This window comes from Erythrolamprus reginae, chromosome 12 (genome assembly GCF_031021105.1).
Source record: "Erythrolamprus reginae isolate rEryReg1 chromosome 12, rEryReg1.hap1, whole genome shotgun sequence".
Classification (NCBI taxonomy): Eukaryota; Metazoa; Chordata; class Lepidosauria; order Squamata; family Dipsadidae; genus Erythrolamprus; species Erythrolamprus reginae.
This window is the reverse complement of record NC_091961.1, coordinates 569232-594307: the sequence shown is the minus strand read 5'-3', so window position 1 is coordinate 594307 and position 25076 is coordinate 569232. Positions and strand designations below refer to the sequence as shown.

The window sequence follows — 25076 nt, the reverse complement described above, 5'->3', positions numbered from 1 at the left end:
TCCCACTTGATAGAAGATACCCCCAAAAGCAACAAACCTAGCAGAAATCTAGCAGGTCAGGGATGGAGGGAAAGGCTCTTCTTCTTCTGGTGGGCAGCTGGGAATTCAGAGACCACCTGCTGGGCTTTCTGCTCTACTCTCCTGTCTGTAGGTGGCCGGACACACAGCCGGGCACCCAGGCCCTGCAGTCCCCGTGGCAGTTTCTCGGCCAACACAGGGAGGGGGCAGTTCTGAGAGGGGAGGTCATTGAAGTTGAGAAGCTCCCCCTGCGTGGCCTTTTCAAAACTCCAGGTGCTTTCTCCAACTTGAAGAACTCTCAGGTTGCTTTCCCACGAGTTTGCCATATTCCTGGACCCCCCGGTCATTTCTGAAACCAGAATGTCTCAGGCCATGGGGGATGGGAGTTGTGTCCCTACGTTTGGGACTGAAAACAGCTCTTCTGTAAGAAGACAAACTCCACACTTGAGAGTTGAAACAATGACCCAAAGCAGAGGGCTCTTCACTTTTGGAGTGATTAATTTGAGTTTAATTTGCTAATTAAGCCAAACCATCATTGAAATGTCACTGCTATATCAAGCCAGAGCTGTAATCCCATTTTACCTCTCTCAGAATAAACATTGGCTTAGGAAGCAGATTTTTCTGTGTTTTTTTAAACATCATCTTCTTTTTGCAATAAATTTGATCTCTATGCCGAGGACATGCGTGGGGATGAGAAGCAGGGAGGGCTGGTTCCTTTCGGGCTTTTTGGCTGCATTAGTCATGGTGTTGGTAGCGTAATATGGGAACAGCACAGTACACAGAGTTTTGTCAAAACTCGTAAGATTTTGGTGAGTTTCTGAATCACTGAAGCATTTTCTGCAACTCAGAAGTTTACCCAAAGCCCCCGAGGAGGCCCCTTCCTTTGACAACATCTCCTTTCATTTATTCTACACTTTCCATGCAAACTGATGAGTCTTGTTGGAAGACCCGAAAGGCAGCTCATCATTGGCTGAACTGAGGTGGTACCGGAAAGGGTGACCGAGCCTTCAGATGGCCTTGAGATAAATACCAGGCCAAGTTACCAAAGATTTCTTTGATTTGATGGACAGGCAGGGACAGAAAAAGGGCAACTCAGGAAAGTGCAGCCACTGTTCTGAAAGTCACAAATCCTTTTCACGAGCAGGAGGAGGATTTCAAAGAACTGGTCTCTCAAGTGGAGAGGTTGCCAAGGATTTCTTTGGATCAGAATCCGAGTTTTGTAACGTAATGCAATGTAAGGTTAGGGGTGTGCATAAGCGCACCATTGTGCCTTCCATCCCTGTCCTATTTTATTGTTACTTTTTATTTACGTTGTGTTTATACAGACTACTACTATCCTATACATGTTTGGCAAATAAATAAAAATACAATTGCAGGGAAGCATTAGAGGTACTGATTTCGGGATGCGAAGGAAGCTTTTCCCAGAACACAAGGGGGGGAATGAAGGAGAAACCAGAGGGAAAAACCACCAGCTGTTGGGGAGGCGAATGGAAGACATCCCAGAGGAAGTTAGCGAGGCCCTCAACGAATTAAGCGTCTACAACGGCAGCAACTATGTCAGCAGTGATTGTGTCCATTCAGTCAATGAGAACAGTGAGAGAAAATCAAACTGAATAAAACCGAAAAAGGCGCCCTTTCTGACGGGACACCAGCGCAGGCGCGTTCGCCGCCGAGGCGCCTTTGCGTGGGAGTCGCAGCTCGGGAGGGCGCCGCCTGCCGGTCCCCGCCGCTCCTGCAGCCGCCAACCAGCCAGCGGGGGAGGAGGGCGGGGCGCCAGGGGGCGGGGCAGGGGGCGGGGCGCACACCTGTGAGCCGCCGGCTGGCCGGCCGGGCAAAGCGGAGCCTCCGGAGCCGCAGGTGGCAGCAGCAGCAGCGGCCTCGTTCTCGACATGCTGGGCGGCGACTGTGCCGGAGGAACCGGAGACGGGCCGGGCAGGTGAGCCGCTCCCGCCCGCCACGCACCATGGCCAGCGCGGCCGCCGAGCTCGCCTTGCTCGCCTTGGGTAAGTGCGCCCGACGCCCGGTTCTGCTGCGCCCCGCTTCGGGTTAAGCCTGCCCTGCCCCCAGCCCGCCCGGGAGGAGAGAGGGAGGGGGCCGGCCGCGCTGGGGCGAGAAGAGCTTCGGGGTCCAAGAGAACAGACACCTCCCTCCTCAGTGAGGACTATCCGCTTGTCTTTGGAGAAGGGGGGAACGGCGCCCAAAGCTTCCCCGTCTTTGCAGTTTGGGACCCTCCGGAGCTGATGGGCATTCTGGGGTTTGGAGGCACGAAGTGGACTTCTAGGGGAACGAGAGCCCTTCACCTCTCAGCTTGTCAGGTTTCGGCTCCGGACACCGGTCTCTGTGCGGGGAGGGGGGGGGCTGATCTTCGCAGTTCCCCTGCATGTTGTGTGACAGGGTTTCTGATCAATGTTTGCCAACTGAATCATTTGATTTTTGAGTTTTGATCCTGGTACTTTTCTGGGCGTGGCTAATAATGCCCCCCTCCCTTTAACACCATGCAAGGTAATTTTGTACACTAGGGAGTGTTTCTTTTTCAGTTGCCCCTCGTTGCTTCACAAAGTGTGAGGAGAGCTGCCTGCCCCACCCCCACCCCCAATATCCCAGCCCCTCTGGTGTCTGCAGGTGGAGACCCGTCCCTGCCTCCGTGTCCGGCGTGGGCCCTCAATGGGCCCTCCGAGCTTTAGCTGGCCTCATTTTCCAGCCAGCCGCATCGCTGGGCCACTTCCACCTCCCTCTGCCTGGGGGGCTGCAACTGCACTGGGGAGGCAGAGACCCCGGGGGGCACGTGTTCCGCCTCCAGGGACTCTTTGGAGACCCCCGTGCCAGTGCCCCCCTTGTGCCGCTGGAAGTCCTGGGCTTGAGGGTGGCGGCCCCTTCAGGAAGCCCCACGCTGGGGAGAGTCTCCGGGGGGGGGCCTGGGCGGGGGCAGAGGCGCCTTGGATGGTCCTCCCCTGATGCGGGCAAGCTCTCCGTTCAGGGTTGGGAGGTTCTTTGTTTTTGTTTTCTCCTAATATATTTTTGTATCTGGAAACTTCCTTATAATTTGTAAACTTCTCCCCGAGCGAGTGAGCGAGCGAGCGTCCAACCGACATAGAGCTGCCCTGAGTCACTCGGGTGGTGATGCCATTCTTGCCCAGGACGTAGGAGAGCAGCGATGATGCAGTTGAGAAATTCCGGGCCTGGGCCTCCGGGCACCCTCATTACGCATCACCGTCGTCCCTGGTGCAGAGCTGCCATCAGCCTCCCCTCCTTCCTAAGGGCCTTCTTGGATTAAGTGGGAACTGCTTTGCGTAAACACATTTCAGGTCTAGCTGCAAAATTACAGGCTGGGGAATGCGGCTTGGTTGACAAGCCCCGATGGGCAGAGTGGGGCTGTCGGGCCAGAGGAGCCGAGTTCAAGGGCCAGCCCGTGTGGAAACGCCCTCCGCTCCCCTTGGCCCCCAGCAGGCGGCCTGGGCGTGTCTTGGGGGAAGCCGGTTGTCTTCCAGAGGGCATTGATGTGGGACGATGGTTAAAAGGAGGCTGGTCCAGCTGTGGAATCCATCAGTCTTTGGGGTAGCGTAACGGTTTTCAGATGCGCACACACAAGTTCACCCGCCATCTGAGATGAGGTTTAGTTGGACTCCTTCAAATATTTCAAGCATTTCAAAACTATTTGTCAGCAATGGGCTGTTCCTCCTCCGATGAACCTCCCCCCTTGAGAAGCAGGGGATAGAAACCGGCTCCCGATGCCTCCGACTCCAGACCTGGGGGCTGCGCTTACTGGAATTTGGGGAGCTGTGTTCCCCATGGGTCCCAGGCACAACACTGAATGCTCCTGTGTGAATGAATTGGCTGACTGGTTTTAATATACAGGGGATTTTAGCAGTAATTTTTAATTAGTTAGGTTTGTTGTTGTGTTGTTTTTCTATTCTGTGAGCTGCCCCGAGTCTTCGGAGAAGGGCGGCATACAAATCTAATTAATTAGTTAATTAATTAAAATAAAATAAAATAATAATAATGGAACTTGTGCCAGAACTACCATTTTCCAATGGCAAAGAACCGGTGGGATCATAAGCCCGAAAAAGTGGTCAAAAATGAGCAAGCAAAACTACTGTGGGACTTCCGACTTCAGACTGACCGAATTCTGAAGCACAACACACCAGACATTGTGATCATGGAGAAAAAGAAAGTATGGATCATCGACATCGCAATCCCAGGAGACAGCAGAATTGAGGAGAAGCAGCTAGAGAAATTAGTGAAATACGAAGATCTAAAAATCGAGCTGCAACCACTCTGGCATAAGCCCGTGAAAGTGGTCCCAGTGGTACTTGGCACGCTGGGCGCAGTGCCAAAGGATCTCAGCGGACATTTGAAAACCATCGGAATTGACAAAACCTCCATCTGTCAATTGCAAAAGGCCGCTTTACTGGGATCGGCAAACATAATTTGCCGCTACATCACGCAGTCCTAGGTGCTTGGGAAGCGCCCGACTGGTGATCAAATACGAAATCCAGCATAGTGATCTCGTTTGCTGTGTTGTATTGACATAATAATAATAATAATAATAATAATAATAATAATAATAATAATAATAATAATGTTAGTAGCACCCCCAGGAGTGTTGGGGATATTCTGTTGGAAAAACGGCCAAGTGCCTCCCGAGCACCCCCGTTTGCAGTAGACTGAACCAGATGCCTTTGCAAGGTGCACGGGGGGGGGGGGGGTGTCCTTCATTGCTGGGGTGTAATTCTTAGAGGGCTCAGGTGTCAGGTGCCTGTTTTCCTAGAGTCAGAATGGCTCAGTAGTTACATACAGAGGCTGCACCTTATTTGGAGGGAGTTGCGCATCCATCTCATATTCTGGGAAGGGGTTCCCTGCTCCTCTCCGGGCAAGGCCTGGGTGAGCCAGAAGCCTGAGCCTGGCCAAGAAGGCCCCTCTTTCCCAGAAGGGCTCCCTCTCTGCTGCCTCTTCAGAGGTCCCCAGAGTGCCCCCGTTTTCCTTCCTCCTCTTAAAGGCCGGAGAGAGGGGTCTGCATTGGAAACAGTGGGACTCTCCCTCCCACCGTTTTGACCAACCACAGGATTCTGCGAGAGGAAATCCACACGTCCTCTGCCCTGCTGGGCAGCAGATCCACTGAGAGAATGAACGGGGCTGGTGGTGGGGGTCTCCTTGTGCTGCTTTGCAAGCCTTTGGGGTCCCTCTCGCCTGACCCTCTGGTCCGCAGCAGGGCCTCCGTCTGATCTCTGCAAAGGCTTCGATGTGGGCAGGAGCAGCCACACTGGGCAGTGAAGGCCTCTCAGGCCAAGTCACGGCTCCTTTAAGGGTCTGCAGATTGGAGGACAGGCCGCTCTCTCTGTAGACATATCTGGACTTCCTGGATAGGGGAGTCCGAAGATTGACAGGTGGAGCAGAGATGCCAGAGTGATTATTTGAGGACTATCTGGAATTGGCTGGTTCCTCTTAATCTCATCCAGTTGAGGGGCCGGTCAAGTAATTCGACTACTGCTCAAGTCTGAGTGATTTCATATTTACAGCCCTCTACGGAGCCATTCCAGGCAAGGCCTCTCTCTTCCCACTGCCAAAGTCCCAGTAAGGCTGTGGGGAAGACCTGAAGGCCCCTCGACATCTGGCCCTCTGCAAGGAACAGCCCCCCCATCTCTGGGATCCAGGTGTGTGTTCCAGGGGCCAAGCTGCTTTCGGCTGTGCTGTGCTGTGCAAAACCTGCTTTTGTGTGGCGTGAAGGGTTGCAATGGGAGAACATTGCCGGGGGGGGGGGGGGGGAGCCCTTGTTACCTGAGCCCGTTCTTTGGGGGAGGGGGCAGAGGTCCCCGCAAGGGCAGCTCCAGAGGCAAGAGGAAGCTGGAGCAACCTCTGATAATTGGCTTAGGCTTGTTTTTAATTTTCTTTCATCTGGGTTAGCAAATCTCTTGCCAGACGGGAGGAGCAGATTTCCTCCGCTGCCTCTCAAGTTTGCCAGGAATCTGAACGTCCGCTTGTTGCTTTTCCTCCGAGGAGCCATTCCTGATCTCGGCTATGAGGAAGCGGAGCTGAAAAACCTGTTGTGGGAATCCTGCTTTCTTCCCTCTCTGCGCTGCCTTCTCTCCGGTCCTCAGAGGCCTGGAATGAACCTCTCCACCCTCCTCGCCTGGCAGAGTCTTTCTTGCCACCGAAACTGCCCGGTTTCTCTTGCTGACAGCTGCAAAGAGGGGAGTCGCCTGGAGCCCCCCTTCCCCACCAGGCCTGCTAGGGAGAGGGCAGGAGCGGACGGTGGGCTCCACAGTTAGGGGAGGGGGTGACGGGGACCAAGCAGGGCCTCCAGTCCCCAGAATTCCCCAGCCGGCATGGCTAACGAGGCCATGCTGTTGGAGAGGCCTCTCTCGGCCTTGCCCGGTTGGCGGTGGAGCCTTTCAGAAGCTCCCTGGATTCTGCAAGCAGATTAAGATCCGGATTGGGGGCGGTGGGGTGTCGGGGGGGCTTCTGACCTTAGCTGTCCCCCAGGGGGTGTGCTCTGGTTCCTGCCAGAGAGGGCACTCCAAGGGGAAGCCAAGAGGGCAGCCGGGCCCCCTGTGGTGCAAAGCCCTGTAGGGTGGGGGAGAGAGGGAGGGAGGGAGGGTATTTTGGGCGGGGCTTCATCTCTGCTTTCGCCTGGGAGGAGGTTGAGGGGAGGCAAGTGTTACTCATCCCCATCAGCTCAGAATGGAGGGACCGGATTCCTTTTTCTGGGTGGTTCCTGGTTTTTAGCTGCTATTTTATTTTCTGAGACTGGAGAACTACTTTCATCGAAACGGCACCCAGGCCCCTGCACTGGGCCACCCCACAGATATTTGCCTTGAAGGAGGCCCAAAAATGTAGCCTAGAGCTGCCCCCGGAGCCTTCGGAAGAATAGAATGGAATGGAATGGAATAATGGAATGAAGAATAGAACAGAAAGAGTAGAGTATAATTCTTATTGGCCAAGGGTGATTGGACACACAAGGAATTTGTCTTTGGTGCAGATGCTCTCAGTGTCCATAAAAGAAAATATACATTTGTCAAGGATCAGGAGGTACAACAATGATTGTCATAGTGGTCAAATAAGCAATCAGGAAACAATAAATATTAATAGAAATCTTAAGGAAACAAGCAACAAGTGACAGTCACACAGTCCTAAGTGGGAGGAAATGGGTGATAGGGATGATGGGAAAAAACTAGTAGAAATAGTAGTGCAAACTTCCTACATAGTTTGACAGTGTTTAGCAGAGTGATGGCATTGGGAAAAATACTGTCCTTGTGTCTAGTTGTCCTGGTGTGCAGGGCTCTGTAGCGACGTTTTGAGGGTGGGAGTTGGAACAGTTTGTGTCCAGGATGTGAGGGGTCCGTCAATATTTTCACAGCCCCCTTTTTGACTCATGCAGTCTACAGGTCCTCAATGGGAGGCAAGTTGGCAACCACTGTTCTTTCTGCAGTTCTGTAACCACCCTGCATTAACTGCCTTCCTGTACAATTTGAGTGGCTGTCAGTGTCAGATCTCTGGGTTTTGTGCATTTTCCGATGTTTGTCTTTTGAAGCGATGGCTTGGATTCTACGGCAGAGAGTTTTAAGGAAAGAGGGTGGAGGATGCTCAACCCGGAGATCTTCCCTGTAGAACACCTCCAAACCGTAAGCCCATCTTGACAGCCTGAGATACAACATCTCTTGATATCTTTAGTTGCAACCCTATCAAGACATGAGCGTGAGCTCCTCTCCCGGTCAAAAAAGTGCAGCTCCTTCCATAGTTTTCGAGGAAAAGAGGAACACGGTGTTTTGTTCGTTTCTTATGCAACTGTTGTAAGGCATGAAAAGAACTCAACTCTGGTGTCCAGGACAAGGATCAGCAGCACACCCTTTTCCCAAGGAATCCAGAAACGCGTAGTCATCATTTTCCACCGCTGAGCATCTTCTGACAGGGCTATCGAGAGGAGAGGCTGTGCCTTGGTCTGTGCATCAGTGGTCATCCTTTGTGCTGCTCAGACCCACCAGGAAGTCTGAACACCGTGTGGGGTGTGAGATCATAGTCCACGGGGCTTAATGATTTCAGCCAGGAAAGGAACTGCACCTCTGCCCCAGACCCCAGCAATCCCTGCGTGGCCCCTTTGTTGCAAAAGATGCCACCTTCTTCTGTGGAAACGCCTGCAGGGCCCTGGGGCAGAGCTTCTGAGGCTAAACAGGATGGATGAAGGGAGGGAATCTGGGGCATTTGGGGCTCCGTGGCTCACCTGGCCCCCTTTGACCTTCACGGGATCAAGACGGAGTGGAATCACCCACTTCCAAGACGGTCTCTTGTCCATGAGGCCCCTGCCCAGAGGGGGATCGTCTGTGGGCGCAGGTGGGAGTTGCCGTATCTTCCCCGTTGCTTTTCTGGCGGCTGCGGAAGTATTAAAAACCGAGAGGGGCCGGTGGGACGCTTGGAGGCCTCACCCTCCACGCAGGCTCCCCTCCCTCCTGTGGCTGCGGCCGTCCTCTTCGAGGCCTGGTCAGTCTTGGCTTCCATGGCTGAAGGAGGGAAGAAGGCAGCCTTGGAACCTGGAAAGCCCCCCAGGGTGTTTCCTATTCAGAAGCTGCCCATCAGAAGTGGGGCTGAAATTTGTTTTCTGGAGCTTCTTTTATCAGGAGCCAAATTATTGGGGGACAGGAGGTGCCTGGACCCCTGGGGGGTGGGAGGGGGAGGGGACAGCTGTTCTGCTGGATGGGTGGGGGGCCCAGCAGGGCGGAAAGTCTCACTGAAGCTCCATCGTTGAGGATGGCACCCCCTCCCTCCCCTCCCAGGGGTGCCAATGCGCCCCCTCCTGCTGTCCATTGGGAGCCCTCCGGGGTGGATGAGTCTCCGTGCAGCCCCCACCTGGGCTCTCTCTCTCGCTCTCTTCACAGAAGCCCAAAAATGCAACGTGATCGCGCAGGTCGCGGCTCATTGTATATGTTGTAAATTACATTTATACTCTTCCTGATTGCTCCGTGTTATTGGCTGAATAACCGCCATTGCCACATAGAGACCGTTTATACGTTCGGTATTCTAACGTGGATAACAGGCCCAATGTGGAGTGCTATCAGCCGCGGTTTCAGTGTATGTGTGTGTGTGTGTTGGTTCCTTCCCTGCCATCTCTCGGTGACTCATTGGCATAGAATTTAAGGGAGGGGAGGGGGGGTCAAAGTACAGCCTTTTATACCAGGGCAAACCCTGCAGCCTCGGCTGCACTCTCTCGGCTCACACGCCCTGGTGGGAACAGCTGCCCTGCTCTCTCGCCAGGTGGAGACCAGGATGTGCCGGCCTGGACGATGGACGTATTGCAATGCCTCTTCCTTCTCGCAGCGGTTTCTGCCTGGGGGTCCTGTCAGAGGGGCTGTTCAGTTGAAGGCAACGGCAGGCTGGTCCTGAGCTCCCCTGTAGGCCAAGCTCCTCCATCAAAGGCCCTTCATCCAATGGCCGAAGCTGAGGCCTGGCTGTTGCCAATCAAGCGTCATCCATTAATTGACAGGATCTCTTCAGGTGGTTGAATGTTTGACGATCGCAGCTTGGCTGAGTGGAGGCTGCATGAGGCTTAGGAGGCGGCATTGCACCCACTGATTCCAGGGGGCCCCTTGTGGGAAAGGTCCTTGGCTTTTTAACTGGTTTGCCTCTTTGAGGACTTGCACTGGGGGCTCCTTTCTGTCCCCTCTGCAAGGCGAGGGGGGTTGCAGGTGAGGTTTCTCAGCACAGGTACATTCAGAGCCCCCTGTGGCAACTGCACGATGCCCAGGTGGCCCAGGCTTCCAGCCGACTGCAGCCAGGTCGGGAGAGCCCACCTGGGGAGAAGAGGTCTTACCTCCAGTTGTCTCGGATTTGGCCACGTGTTTTGTGTTCCGCTGAGGGTCCGGTCAGAGCATTTATAAACAGGGGAGGGAGAATAGATCCACGTATAACCCCTGGCATGGAAAATTCCTCCAGGGGTGGAAGTACATTTGAGAAGGTCAGGTGAATAAATACTTTCCCTCCAGGAGGAAAAGAACCTTTCCTGAAACTGCTCTTGGGGCTTGGATGTCAACATTTTGGGTTTCCCCTGAAATCCATTTATAAGGCTGTTGACTTCAGTGGACAAGAAAAGAAACATTGTGAAAGGGTTTTTTAAGAAGAAAGGCCATGGTTGTGATTGGAAAAGAGGGATTTATGGACCTCTCCTCAATCTTTTGCAACTTTTAAGATGTCTGCACTTCAACTAGATCTTCAGAGCAAATATAAATGTTGATAAATGTCTAACTTGCAATAGAGCAGCAATCTTCTAAATGCCACCCACTGGCTGTGAATTCTGGGAGTTGAAGCCCACACACCTTAAAGTTGTGAGGCTGCAAAACTCCAAAAGCTTCTGGCTTTGCAGAAAATGGGTTGCCTCACTAGCCGGGGAGGGGTCGGCTGAAATTACAAGCCTGTTTTCTTACTGCAAATGGGACCCAGAAAAATGGTTGGAATGTATGCATCATACATACATAACTCTACTGGTTTTGCAAATACGAGGCTCCTGTGGAAAGTGGGCCACAGCAAGAGTTGCTTTTAGCAGATTTGCTCACGTGCTGAATGCCAATATAATTTTCCCCTCCCCAGAGAATGCGTGGCTGCCATTGAATTGTCCCCTGCTGCAGGTGGACGTGGAAAGAGGCCTCCTGTCTGGGGGTGCTCACAGCCGCCAATGGGCCTGACTGTCCCATTTTGAGACGCGTGCACCAACCCCCAGGATTCTGCTTGCGTCTGGCGGACCCAAATAACAGCTCTTAAAATGTGTTGCCACAATGTACAATCAAATTTTTAAAGTCAACTTGTGTTTCCAATTGCTTGATGGTTTCTAACCTGGATGTTCTCTTCTTGTAGGTGTCTTATTGGCGGTGAGCCATGCCTTAGAGAACACGACGTCAGCCTTGAGAGGTGAGTTTATTATCGCATTGCAAGACGGAAGGTCTTAAAAGTTCACCCGCGACTGCTCTCCTCTCAGGGTGGGGCCACGTGCTAAGCCTCAGCCACCCTGAGGCTGGGAGACGTGGAGGACATCGGCCCTCCCTGGCCAGAGGTCTTCCAGCTGCGTTGGGCTGGAGGCCACTTGCAATTGGGGAAGGCTATAGCCCCTCTGACTGGTTGGCAGAGCCTAGATTGCAGTGGGGTGGGATTGTTTGTGAACCAGCCTCATAGGGTCGGGTGGGGGACGGGGGACTCAGCATTTATCTCAGCAGGTCAGACAATCCCCGTACTGCCCCCAAGGCCTGGATTGCTTGATCCATTCAACAGCAGCAACAGGGATCCAGGGGTCCTCGTGGGTCGCCCCTCCAGCGTGAGCCAGCCATGGGCTGCAGCTGCCAAAAAAGCCAGTGCAACCAACAACAGGCAGGCAGCGTCAGAACGGCCTGAAGGTGATGGCAGTGCTTGGGAAGGCCCCGCTAAGCCCACCCTGGAAATGCTGCGTCCAGTTCTGGTCGCCATAATAGGAAAAAGATGCTGAGACCTTGAGGAGGATTCGGGCTCTGGATACTGTTGAGCAGCTAAGGGAACTCGGTCTGTCCGGTCTAGGAGAGAGAGAGAGGGAGGAGCACCAGAGGGGACACCTGATGCAGCCTTCCAGGGGCCGTGGCAGAGAAAAGGTCAGCCTATTGTCCGAAGCACCTGAAGGCGGCAGGACAAGGGAGTCCCGGGTGGAAGCGTGTTAAAGAGGGACCCAACCCAGCAGTAACAGGGAGAGCAGTTGATCAGTGGGACCATGGCTGCTCCGTCACGGACAATCCATCCCGGGAGGTCTCCAAGAATAAACCGGACAAGCTGTCAGGGTTCCAAGGAAGACCCCCAATGCAGTTGACCGTCAGGGTGGAAGGACTCCTGCCGTGGTTGCCATAAACCGGGGACTGACGCATAGGCTGCCCCTGACTTGTCACAACGGAGCCCAAAGCCTCTGTGGCTAAGCAAGGCCTTTGCTGGCGGAGTTTTGCTCTTTGCTGCAACCTTTCGGCCACCGTTAAATGAACCTCTGCCGCCAATAAGCCAGTCTGCTTCCCCCGCTGACTTTGCCTGCCAGGCGCCGTGTGGAAAGACGACCCACGGAGGTCAGGGCAGCTCCCAGCAACGCTCCTGGCCGTTGCCAAGCCCGGAATTTGGAACACCTGGCCGTGGGAATTGGGCTGCAGGCGAAAGAGTGAGAAACGGTCGTAGGCCCCTTGTTTCAGGCCCATCGTATCTTTGAGTGGCCACCACTGACTGTATGGTCATAAACTGAGAAGTCCTGGCCCCCTTCCTCTCCTGCCGCCTGGCCCCCTTCCCGAGTTCGTCTTGCTGTGGCTGGAGGAAATTCTCTTTTTGAGGAACTCGTCTTTCTGAAAATAACATTTCTTCTTCCAGGAATATCTGGGCCTTGGAAGTTCAGCTGAACTCCCTGGCTCTTTGCCTTATCGGAGAATTTCACCCTAAGATTAAAAGCTTCTCTATTAACGAGATATGAAGTGGGGGCGGGAGGAGAGGCATTGTAAACACAGGCCCACTGGGCTCCTGGAAAACTTCTGAACGTAGGTCTCTAAAACCCCCTCCCACAATTCCAGCATTGGATGGCAGGCTTTCGGGGGGGGGGGTGTCCGGCAGTCATCCGAGAATTCCTAGATGCACCCCACGTCCAGCTGGCACCCCGCTCTGAAGCAGGCCCAGTGGGGGGGGGGCAAAAGAAGGGGCCCAGGTGCTGCCTCCCCACCTGCCTGTTGCTCAGGCGACGCTCCCCCATGCTTCATTTGGGGGAAGGGCTCCGCCGTCCTCACCCACCCCCAGAACTCTTGCGCAACGTGCTCCCTTAATCTCCCCGAGCCCTGCTGAGCAGACGCCAGCGGTTTCCCCAGCAGGCCTTCGGAGGGCACCGCTTACTAATGGCTGAAATATGCAGGTGTGGTCTGAGACTCCTCTGTGGTTGCTTTTTCTCACAGCCGCTTTCAGTGGCATCTTGTTTGGCAGCTTCCGGCCGAGGCTGCTGAGAGGAGCGTTTGGTGCCAGCGTTGGGCTCCATCGCCTTTTCGCTGGGAGCGGAGGAGGCAGCGTCCGGGGCCACCTTTGGGGGGGGGAGGGGAAGCAGCCTCTTGTCCCCCGGCCCTCCTTCCAGCCTGGCAAAACAACCAACGTCGGCTGTGTGGTGGCCAAGAACGAGTGGCATTCCTCTCTTTCGGCTGGGTTTTAATTGTACGCTTGCCTCCGTTGTGTGGCACGCCCTTCGCACACTCGGTCACACGTTTCTGCTGCCGATGGTTTTGCTTTGGGTGTACTGAAGTTGTGATTCTTTCACTCAAATAATTGACCGGGTTCTTCCGGGCCTCACATTCCAAGGAGGGTTCAGAGAAACTGACGCTGGTGGCCAAGAAGGGCAGTGAAGATGCCCAGAGAGAAGGGACTGAGCGTTTAGCCTGGTGGACAAGAGGGTGGCCGAGAGGAGAGCGCAGGGCAGAGAATGGGGGACCTCAGGCAGGGCAAGAATAGCCCCTCAGACGAACGAGGGGATGGGAGGATCCAGGGACCCAGCAGAGAAGCAACGGCCTCCTTCCTCAAGTTGTCTCCAGGGCTCATTTGATGGGAGGCATCTTCCTCTCTCCCATCGGGACCTTTGGGTCTTTCCTGCTATCCAATGTTGTTGGGCTCCACATCTGGAACCTTTAGGATGAAAAAAAATACCATTTGGGAGTAGCCATTAACTTGCATAAACTCCCCCACAGCTAATATCGTATTGGGACTGGTAGCAACCACATGCTGCCCCCCCCAGCTGCCCCCCCACTCCTTTTCTCTCTCCGTTTGTAGGAGCTTCTCTGAATGTCACTAGATTGCTGTCCCTGAAGAATCTGGCAGCACCAATTGTCCTGTTTAGCCCAACTTGACAATCAGCAAAGTCGGGAATACAGTTGTGCAGTGGGAGGCAACGGGGTGCCTGAAACTCCAGCGCCCGAAATGCCTCTGCAGGGTCCAGGCTGCCCAGAGTTTATGGGAACTGAAGGTAGCAGGTCACCTGGCGCTGCAGTTTGGAGGGTTGCAACTGGGAGAGAGACAGCAATAGCAATAGCCAGTCTTCGGGGAGGGGCGGCACAAAAATCCAATCAATCAATCAATCAAGATTTATATAATGCTTCACAGAGCTTTGCAGCCATCTCTAAGCGGTTTACAGAGTCAGCCTTATTGCCCCCAACAACCTGGGTCCTCATTTGACCCACCTGGGAAGGATGGAAGGATGGGTCCACCTGGAGCCGGTGGGGAGATTTGAACTGCCCAACTGCTGGCAGCCAGGGATCAGCAGAAGTAGCCTGCAGCTCTGCGCTCTAAGCACTGCAGGGCCACCGAGGAGGCTCTCTAGTCGGTGGTCGTCCATCCACACAAGGGAAAGTGGGGCGGAGTCTTTCTCGGGCCCACCCTGACCCTCCTCACCTTCCTCTCCTAAAGAGGGAAATCGGGCTCTGGAATCGAACTGCAGGATTTGCCCAGATGGTGCCTTGAGGGCGTCTCCCAAGTTCTGGGCTGGGGGGAACCCCACCACCTTCTGCCACGCACCCCCTTTGCCTGTAGACTCAGCCCGGCCTTCTTCGACTTGGGCACTCCAAGGTCCTGTCACTCATGGGCCACTGACCTAGACGGGGAGGGCAAGCCAAGCTCCACTCCCTGACCCCTTCCTGGGCAGCCTTTGTGGGAGTCGCTTGTGGGGCAGGGGGAGTGCCAGGGGTCAGCAGGGTTGGGGGGTGGTGGAGACGCAGTGCGGCCTTGGGAAGGGAGGGAGGGCCGGGCGGCAGCTGACGAGCCAGGCAGGGCACTTCAAGGGGCAGTGAGGAAGCCCAGCGTTTGCCCCACTCTCCCCTCGACTTCCAGGCTCTGGGGGGGGGGAGATGTGGGATGCTGCTGCTTTGCAGCTCACCCCCCTCCACAGCGGGGCAGGAGGCTGAAGCCCCAAGAATGGGTCCCCTCTTCCCTGCATGAGTCCCAGAAGGGAACGAATCCGCAGCTGACAAGGCCAGCAAGAGGGTGGGGAGATGTGTTGCTCTGGCCAAAAGCCAATTATAGATGCCATTCAAATGCCCCCCCCCCCCTTCTATCTCACGCACACACATTGTATAAAAGGCAGACAGTTGGGAAGCCAGCCGGGAGTCCCAATGGGGCCTTTGTTTGCCCTCCCACCACGTCTGCAAGCGGAGGAAGGAAGGAACTGTCGGCCGGGCTGAGGCACGGGATCTGCCTCTGGGGGCCTTCGGGCGGTCTGGTGGGAGTCAACTATTATCCGAGCTGCCGGACATTTCAGAGTGGGCCTCATGGTGGGACACTCTCAGGTGCGTGGAGGGTTCTGGAACCCACACCCTTGTCCTTTGGCAGCTGCTCCGCCTGTCTCGTCCGGGGCCCACAAGGGTGGAATTCTCCTGCTGCCTGAGGTTTGGGGGGTTTCGTGGAAGGATAGAATTGAGGGGGGCCGCCAACCACTTCTCACTCTTCTGGCCGCTTGGTGCGGTGGGGCTGCACCACAAAACCCCAGCGAGGTCTTGGTGGTGGTGGTGGCGTTCGTGCTTTGCTCCGGTTCAAAGCGAAGGGGGCCTGGAGACTTGCCAGGGGTCGATTCATCCACGGCCCTTATTTATGCAGAAACAGCCCGACTGAAAAGCCGCCTGTGTTGGCTGGGCCGTTCCTTCCTGGCACTGGAATAAAAACCCTTTTCTAGCAGCCGAGCTTGACTTTGGACGCGAAGGGGGAAAACAGGGGAGGCCCTGCAGCCTCCACATCAAAGGGGCTGTTTGTCTCCAATCCCTCGAGGGGGAAACCGCCATCGGCAAACGAAAGGGCTGCGTTTTCCGAACTGGAGCATCTGCCGCCCGGCTTGGCTGCATCCGTCCGTCTCTTCCCTGGAAAACCCGGCTCCCTTGTGTGCAGCAGAGGCTGGGAAGGAGATTCTGGAGTCAGCCACGTGGTTTTGTGGGTGTGACCACGTGCCCATGGTTTCTTCAGCCCTGGATTTATTCCTGCTGGTCATCAGCCCCCGGTTGAGACTGAAGCCCCTCTTCTCTTCAGCCCTGATGCCCCCGCTTCGTTCCGGGTCCCCTGCTCCTCCTCCAGCCCAAGGGTTCCTTCCAGTGGCTGCTTTCTCCCACCTGTCTTGGCCGTGGAAAGGAGCCGCGCGGACGGATTCTGCAGAACTATTCTCCTGGCTATTCCTGTACTGAGCTAGCAGAGCCAGTGTTTATTGTTCACCAGCTTTTTATCCTGCTTTCATTACTACTATAAACCTAATATCTCTTCTTCTTATTTTCCCACAACAATAACCACAACAACCCTGTGAGGTGGGCTGAGCCCAGAGGGAGAGAGAAAGAGGGCGATTGGTGCAAGAACCCTTCGGGATTGGGCGACCCAGAAGTCGGATTAAATGGATGAATAAGGGCACCAGGTGGGCTAAGATTTGTGTGCAGGTTAACGCGGCTCCTTTACCCGCCAAGTGCTAGGAAGCTCTTTTTCAAGGGCTCCTACAAGCCGTTCCTTTGAGTGTCGCTCCGTACTTGAGAAGCGTATTTGGGCCATCCCATCAGCCCATCCTAGGTGGGTCTGGCCTGAGAGGCCCATTGCAGACCCACCCGCCAAAGCCTTCTCCTGGGGGACATCCCCCCCTCTCCCCTTCAGGTCTCCCACAAAAGAGTTGGGACTCTGTGGCCCCATATAGCCCCATGGGGGGATCTCAGGCGGACCAGTGGATGCGCCTTTGGACAGTTAAATTATTTATTATTATTATTATTATTATTATTATTATTATTATTATTATTATTATTATTATTATTAATTCAATTTGTATGCCGCCCCTCTCCACAGACCTGCCTCCTTCTAAACTCTAAAGTTTTAACCTTTATATTATTTTTATATTTCAACCTTTTATTGTACGCCCCCTCCCCCCAAAGACCCCGCCGGCAGGAGATGGGTGGTTCAAGAAGGTGCAAAATAAACAGAAATACATATTAACTAGGTTAATATTTCCTCTTCAAATCTGGAGTGGAAAAAAATCACCCCTCCCTCTCCCCCTTTTCGATGGCCCCCGTGTAGCTCTGCAGGCCGGGCGGTTTGGGCCCCGTTGGGGTCTCCACCAGAGTCGGGTTCTTTCAAAGCCGCTTAATCTCTTCCAGGCGGCTCCAGGAAATGGCTTCGATTAATCCCGCTGCCTGCTCTGCTCCCCCTTAATGGGAACAGGAACCGGAGGAGGCTTTGAAATGGAGGGGAGATTCCCAGAGGGGCGAGTTGGCAAGGCAGGATGCAGTTTGCAAGCTCTTTTCGGGAGGGTCAGGGGAACACTTGGGGCTGGGGGCCGGCAGAAGGGAGCCTCTCGTGGGAATGAAAACCACACACACACACACACACACACACACACACACATGTCCCAATTCCAGAGGAAGGGGAGGCTAATCCCCCCCCTCTGCAATATCTAATGGGAGCAGCCAAGACACGGCCGGCCGACAGTGGGGCTGCGATTCCTTTGCCCGGTCTTGTATCCCTAGGTGGAAAAGGGCAGTTGGGTGGACCAGCAGTTCTTACCTGGTGGGGTCCACCATATCATCTCAGGGGGTCTGCAAAGCTCTGAAGAAACATTACGATTTCAACCTTAAGCCCTGGGGGGGGGGGTCTGTGGCCACAAGAGGCATCCACAGGGGTCCCTGGTGGGAGGAAAGGTTGAGAACCACCGAGGCTGACCATTCAATTGCTGCAAAGAACTCGGCCGGAGGGCTGTGGCCCATGTCCCTTGGCACGGCCGAGGGTATCACAAGGGTCCTCAACCAAACCCATCTCCCCCCAGCAGCTTCTGATACGATCAGTGGAGGAAGCAGGATCCACTCAATGGACATGCGGATTCAGTTAACAACCGCAGTGGCTGGCTTGACAGCTGCGGCAAAACTCACTTAACAGCTGACTTGCTTTGCAACAGAAATGCTGGGCTCCATTGAGGACTTTCTCCAGATGTGGAATGTAGCTCTGTTTCTAGAGCAGGACGGCTCGAAGCCGCTGGGATTCCCGATCTCCCCGTCCAGGAGAGAGAGGAGAATATTCTGGCCCCGCAAAGCCCACGCTGTGTTTCTCGTTGATGTGTCTGAGGAAACAGGCTGCTGCGACCTATCGAAGCCCCTGCAGTGGGACGGCCACAATCAGCCAGATGCAGTGACAGATGGGATCACTTTTAAAGGGCCCCAGCGAAGCCTTTGTTGCTCCCGGCAGAAACGAGTGAACGCCGCTCCCCCCCCCCCTCTTTGGAATCCGGAAGTCAAAAATTTGGGCTTCAGAAATTACTGCCACGGAGCACGGAGGGGCTTCCGACTGCAAAGGCAACTTGGAGCACTCGGGAACCAGGCCGTGACAGCGGCTGCTGCGGCACATGTACCCGTGGCGGCTGAAGGCTGCCTCTCCCTGCTCTCAAGGGCCATGAAGAGGGAGGCAGAGCCCCCCCACCCGCCCACCGGCGGCCCTGAACGCCTCAGGACCCTCGCAGGGCGGAAGGTTTCTTCCCGTGAAATACGGAGCTGGGTGCGATGCCGGGGCGACGGCGCAACCCACCTGGTTGCACCTGCTGCAGTGCTTCCTGGGGAGGGGAGGGGCACCCTCCAAGGGAAGGGCCTGCGGGACTCAGGGCAGCCGGGGGACCCTGGCGCGGCAGGCAGGGCTCAGGGGGATGGAAGTGGTTTGAAGACAGATGGTCTCCAAGGCTGGGACTGATGCGTCACGCTCCATTAGCCTCTTCCTGCTCATGGATGTGGTTGGATTGCAGCAGCAGCAGCACATTCTTTCTCAGCCACCACCACCCTCCCGGCCTGAGAACAATATGGCCGAGTTCTGCCTGGTCTCAGCAGCTGTTCGTTAAGGAGGACACGTGTCGTTAAGAGGCAGAGCCCCAGGCACGTGGTCCGCAGTGCTTCCCCTGGGGGGCTGGGAATCGCAAGATGCTGAAACCCAGGCCGTTCAGCCCTGGAGGGAAAAGCGCTCCGGCCTCCCTGAGCCCCCTGAGATGCCCCCCACCCTCTATGGCAGCCGAGAATCCTCCCCATCAAAACTCATGAAGGATTCCCAGCCCCCCCCCCCGTGAGTGGAAGCTGGGGCTCCTTCCCTCCTCCCAGGTGGGTCCTCTGGCCTGGTGGGGCGGCTGAAAGAGCTTCCTTTGGAGAGCCCCAGCCACCCTCCTCCCGCGAGGGGCAGGCACGGGGCGCAGGGTCCCGGCACAAGCCTTCAGCCCCTTGCTGGAGACGAGAGGCATCCACTCGGAAGGCGGCAGCCACAGCAGCCTGCAAATTCCCCACTGACTTCCGCCCAATTGCCAGGAGGAATCTGGCAGCCGGCTGTAAGTGTGAGCAGGTTGCCAGGTGCACAAAACGCGGCCCTGTGAGGAAGAAGAGGAGGAGGAGGAGAAGGATTGGATTCCTGCTTTACACTGAAGTCTTCGTATTATGCTGACTCTTCCACATAGGAATCCATTGTGAGCTGCAGAATGGCAGCAGCAGCAGCACCCACCTACCGTGTTTTCAGAATTGGGGAGGGGGGTCTTCTTGGGAGAGGGGAGGGGGCTTTCTTCCGTCCGGTGCTCCCTCTTTATCGTGGTCTGGCCTTGCTGGGGCTTCACATGGTCTTGTTTTCCTGCCTGTAAAATGGGTGTAATAAGGAGCCTCGGAGTCGGCCATAGAGTTGATCATAGAGTTGATCATAGAGTGCGCCGTCATGAAACGTTCTGAAAATACCCTAGGGAAACTGACCCGAGAGAGCAGGCCGGGGTGCCTTTGGGGAGATGCTCTCGGGACAGGTGGGGGAACTAACGGACCCTTTTACCCTTCCAGGCCCCCCCGTGGCCGCTGCCTTGAGGTCCCACTTCAACAACTGTCCAGACGCCCACAGCGCCTTCTGTTTCCACGGGACCTGCAGATTCCTGGTGCAGGAAGAGGAGCCCACCTGCGTGTAAGTGTCGGCGCCTGCGTTCCGAAGCGGGAGGGAGGAGAAGAGGGTCTCCCCCCGAGGGCCTTTGCTTACACCTGCAGCTCTTGCACTCGACTAACGGGGGAGTTTCCTTGAACTCAGTGCCCCGTAGCAGAAACGGCCCAACAGTTTGTTTATTTGTGAAAATGGCTACAAGACCATAGTGTGGTATGAACAGAAACAAAAGCAAGTTGGCATAGGTAGATTTGGACCCTGGGACAGGGATGGCAGGCATGATGGCGCACTCATGCGCAGCGCTGGGGAATTGGGTGCAATGTTCCTTCAGCAAGTTCATTGAGCTACGCACCCCAAAAGTTACCACTCCAAGTGGAACATCTGTCCAGCCTTTTCCTTGAGACACTCTAGTTGAGAAGAGCGTTAAGCCTTGCCTTGACCTTAACATGGCTTTGGCTTCCGTCTCCCTGACCAGGTGCCACTCCGGGTACATCGGAGCCCGCTGCGAGCACGCCGACCTCCTGGCCGTGGTGGCTGCCACCCAGAAGCAGCAGACCATAACCGCCCTGGTCGTGGTCTCCATCGTGGCCTCCGTCGTGGCCGTCCTGGCCTGCGTCCTGATACAGTAAGTCTCACCCTGCAGGGGGCCGGCTGGGACCCCTTTGCCAGAGCTGCACACACCCATCCCCGTGTCCAGGGGGAGGAGGAAGGGGGCGTCGACAGGCAGGAAGGCCCAAACGTTCTCGGGTTAACCTCCCCCCCTCCCCCATTGTGTGTCTTTGTGCAGTTGCTGCAGGATACGGAAGCGCTGCGAGTGGTGCAGGGCGATGGTTTGCAGGCACGAGAAGCCCCGCGGGCTGCTGAAGGGGGCCACATCCTGCTGCCACTCAGAGACAGGTAACCCGGCACGCTCCATGCCAATCCCAGGCAATCAAATCCGGGCTCTTTCATTTGGTGGGAGCCTCCCCCCCCCCCGAGCATTCTGGCCTTGCAAGCAGAAGGGAAGATGCCGGCCGAGGGGAGCCCCCAGGATCCGGGCCCATCTCCCAGGCGAGAGGGCAACGTTTGCTGGGCCTGCTGTGGGTATCCGCTTCTCCCCAGCCTCTTCTGCCTTCCATGGAACGATGGGGAGTCCTCGGAGGGCTCCGGGCCCCTGAACCTCTTGGTGGAGCTTGGAGGCTAAGCAGGGCCAGGTCTGCTCACGTGTGGCCGAGAGGCAGGCAGTCAGGGGAGCCCCCTCCCATAACTCTGCTGAGAAAGGGTTGGGGGCCTTCCCAGGAGTCTGCTTGGCTCGAGGGAAATCTGATCCAGGGTCGGTAGCCCCTTTGTGTGTGAAAAAGACCAGCCTCCAATCCATGTCCTCAAAACACACCGAGCTAAACAGTTAAGCAAGGAGACGCATAGAATGGCCGCGTCCCCTTCTCCACCCAGCGTCCTTCAGAGGTGGGATCCTTTTTCAATGGGAAAGCCGGTGGTCTCGGCTGAAGGCCTGTTTGCCACACCTCTCTCCAGTCTCCCGCTGAAGCAAGGTGGGTGGGTGGGAACTAGAAGGCCCCCAAGGTCCTTTTTCCAGCCCTGTTATCCTGTTAAATTGTCCCTTTCGAAGTCACGATGATCCTCCTTCCGTTGTGTGATCAGTTTTCTGTTGCTGCGAAAACACAAAGGCTTCCTTCGGTGTGGACTGACCGACCTCATTGTTTCTTTTGCAGTTGTCTGACCAAAACCACGGATGGGAGCAACGCAGTCTGACCTGAGAGGCCTACGATATTTTGAGAAAAACTTTTAATATGGACCGGGCACTTTACAGGCACTTCACCTGAAAGCCCATGCAGAGCAGCTCTGGAGGCCTTCCGCGGACCTTCCCCCACAACGCAGGGCGTCCCAAACTTTGCTGAAAGAGCCGCGTGGTCGGTGCAGCTTCTGAGTAAAAGCAAATCTCCCAAGACTTTTTTGTAGTGGAAACAGAGAAGAGCGACAATCAGCAGCTTCCCGTTCACTCGGAGCACCAAAGGACGAGCTCGTTGGAGGGAGAGGATGCGCCCGGTTTGCCTTGCCAAAGATTTATTCCGCGGAGACCGGCCCCAGCCTCACCTGGCTTTGCTCTGCCTACCTCTTGCGTCTTCGGACAGAAAGAGGGTCCCAGTCAGCCAGGCCCCTGGGAGCATCCCCACTCTCCCTGGGGGGACCTCAGCTGCAAGTGGGGAGAAGGCCAAGACGGGGGGCCCCCGAGTAGCCTTGTCCGCGTCTGGGGGGGGCAGAGAGAAGAAACATTGTGCAGGAGGGCAGGCTGGAGCCAGGTGAGAGCAGGGGGGCTTCCCTTCCTTCCCCTCCCCGAGTCCAAAGCTGCTCCTGGCCTCCTCGACCGGCCGTGGTCTCTGGGGAGCTTCGGGGCAGCTTTGCTACCTTTCTCCAACGGAGAGAGAACACAGACCGCAGAGGCCTCAGTGGGTGCACGGCCAGGAGGGCCTCTGAGCCAGGTGGGAAGACGACTAAGGACCTAAAACGCTGCACCGTTTCTTCTCTTGCAATGTCTTGTGGGGTAGATGCCTCCAAGGTACAAACATTCCACAATTGTGTGGGGGCTCACAGGTTTTGACCATCCTCATCGTCCCCCCCCCTCCGCGGGCATGGCATAAGGGTTCGGTTGCAAGAGTGAGGGTGGTTCTTTCCGGTGCCAGTGGGAGCTAGGGGGGCTTATCAGGAGAACCTGGGAGGCCGAGTTCTTCTTAGGAAGGTGGAGGAAAGTCCAGTTCCAGCCCTTGGGCAGTTGCCCGGAGGGGCCTGGATTCCCAGGCAGAAGGAAGTGAGAAGAGATGGGAACAGATCTGAGAAATTGGCCAACCCTCCATTCCAACTCGCGTGGCAGCCAAAGCTCCAGCTTCACCTTCTTTCCCATTTGCCGACACTGCTGGTTTTCCAGGTTCCATTTCCCCAGACGGACGGCCTGGCATGTCGAAGGGAGCGTCGTGCCTTTAACGTTGTGGCCTTGTGACAAAGAAATGACAGGGGGACAAATCTGTTTTGTTCCCCAGGTTGTCTGGATGACAAATGCTTCCGTTATTTTTAGTGGGTCGATCCCTTTTCTTCCCTTCTCGCAATGGCGTTCCCTCTTCGACCTTCCTCTCAAAGGGGAAATAATTGGGGTTTTAAACCCACCCCCTTCTTCTCTCCTAGCCTTGCTTCTCAGCAACCAGTCTGTGGGTCGGGAGTTTCTCAGACGAGTCCCAATCAAAGCCACTTTAGCCAGAGCCAGAGAGGCAAAGACACGGTTCCTTTGCTCCACTGAGAATTGCCCCCCCCCCCCCCCCCACGCAGAGCGGGACTCCTACGGGGCCTCGTTCGGGAGCTCCAGCATCGCAGGGCTTCGGCTGCATTTGTCCCCAGTTGCGCTTCTGAAACTTCAGCTGGCAAACCAGTTTCTCCAGGGCAGGAAGGGAGGAAAGAGCCTCCAGGCAAGGCAGCCTTCTGCTCTTCTCGGAGGGAGGGGGGGTTCTCTTTTGTGATGCAGCTTAGAAATAAACAGCCCCCTTTCATCTAGCAACTGTTTAGTCTGTTGCGACCCGGATGTATGGAATGGATGGATGGACACTAAGCTGAGGGTAGAAGTATCAAGGCTTTGTGGGAGCAAAATTGTCTAAAATTCTCTAAAGGTGGAAGCAAATGAGCCCCTTTTCCCTGTCAAGTGCCTTTGAATTATGCTGAATGACCAGCCACTAAATGCTTCTGCCCAGTTCCGTCTGTTGACTTCAAGTTAACACTTTGTCCTTTTTCACAATTTAAGTTTAGTTTGGTCCAAACAAGTTTTATTTTTAGCCAAGGTTACACTTTTTTCTTCTGTATATGTTGCACTGAAGGTTACTATTTAATATTTTAATTTATTGTGTGGGTAAATTAATTTGATTCATGTAAGACGTTTATGTGATCGGTTGTTATTCCTTCCTTAATACGCTGAGTTAATAGATATTTAAATGAGTGGAATACACTTTTCATAATACTTTGTTGTATTTTTTTTAAAAAGGAAGGCTATAAATTAAATAAGGAACTCTTTATGCAAACGTCAGTAGTGCTCCCCGTGTCTCCTTGCAATCCTCTTTCCTTGAATAAGGGCTTGAATGGCAAAGGTTCGGGCTGGACCCGAAGCAGCAGTTTGTGTGTAATGGAGCAGATCCTCCTTTCCGGGTGGCTGTGAGTGTGAGGAGGCTGGCCCAAGACACACACACACACCGTGTTGGGTTACCAGCACCCGCTCCCTTCTCCCTCCAGGGTGATGGTGTGAGCCACAGAGACTTGCTTCATACAACAGAGTCAGCCAACAGACCACAGCTCACAAACTATAATGGCGACATTCATAACCTAGTTGGGTGACACATCATTCTAAACCACAACCAAAACACAACCGACCAAATTATTCTGACATGCAAAACGAGTGGTAGGTTCCAGGGATCTGCGTTAGTTGCTCTGCACATTTGAATGCTTATCATTGATGTGCATAGTTTACATATTTAAAATGGGAATGTTGTAAGGGCAGTGTGACTGGAAGAGGATTCGTACGGCAGCCAGAGGTGTTGGGCTGACTGGGCCTGCAGCTGGAAGGCGATTCCGTCAGGGAGCCCCGGTCCTTCTCCTGACCCAGACGGCAACGCTTCCGACTGCTTGGGACAGCCGTCAGCATTCCCGCAGAGCTTGGAAAACGAACGGAATTCTCTCTTGCCAAACGGGGCAGAGCTTGAAAAGTTTCCTGGCTGCCAGCGAGCAATTTCAACTGCAAGACACCTAATTAAGGCGACATGGAAAAGTTGAGGTCAAGGCGGACCTTGAAATGCTGGCGGGGGAATTCTGGGAGTGGAGAAAGACCGATCCCACACGTGCAAGGGAAAACCACGATAAGCCTGAGGCATTTTGGAACAAAGTGCTTCGGATTGATAAGACAAGAATCGAGCTGTTCAGCCACAATTATGACACATTTTGAGTGGGGGGAGGAGTGAGAGTTGAAGAAAAGGACACTCTGTCGATTGTTGAGCATGGGGGTTGCGCCGTCATGCTTTGGAGCTGTGTGGCAGCCGGTGGCACAGGAAGCATTGTGTGGGTGGAAGGAAGCAGGGAGGCAAGTGACCATCAAGATACCCCGGAGGCCTCACAGCCGGGAAGAGATGGGAGTTGAGAAGGGGCTGGGG

General features: G+C 55.0%; 1 protein-coding gene across 3 annotated transcripts; it reads left to right on the top strand.

Annotated features, from left to right (window-relative positions):
* Nucleotides 1–1791: 1791 nt before the first annotated feature.
* Nucleotides 1792–23962, top strand: TGFA (transforming growth factor alpha). 3 transcript variants are annotated; one of them, XM_070765060.1, is made up of 6 exons: nt 1792–2021; nt 10855–10908; nt 19812–19929; nt 20378–20527; nt 20690–20799; nt 21612–23962. In XM_070765060.1, exons 1-6 carry the CDS (start codon nt 1982–1984, stop codon nt 21617–21619), a joined length of 480 nt encoding a protein of 159 aa, XP_070621161.1. In that variant the 5' UTR covers nt 1792–1981; the 3' UTR covers nt 21620–23962. The 3 variants fall into 3 exon arrangements, with proteins under 3 accessions (XP_070621161.1, XP_070621160.1, XP_070621162.1); XM_070765059.1 differs by lacking the exon at nt 1792–2021 and adding an exon at nt 9343–9501; XM_070765061.1 differs by lacking the exons at nt 1792–2021; nt 10855–10908 and adding an exon at nt 14790–16402.
* The last annotated feature ends 1114 nt before the right edge of the window (nt 23963–25076 follow it).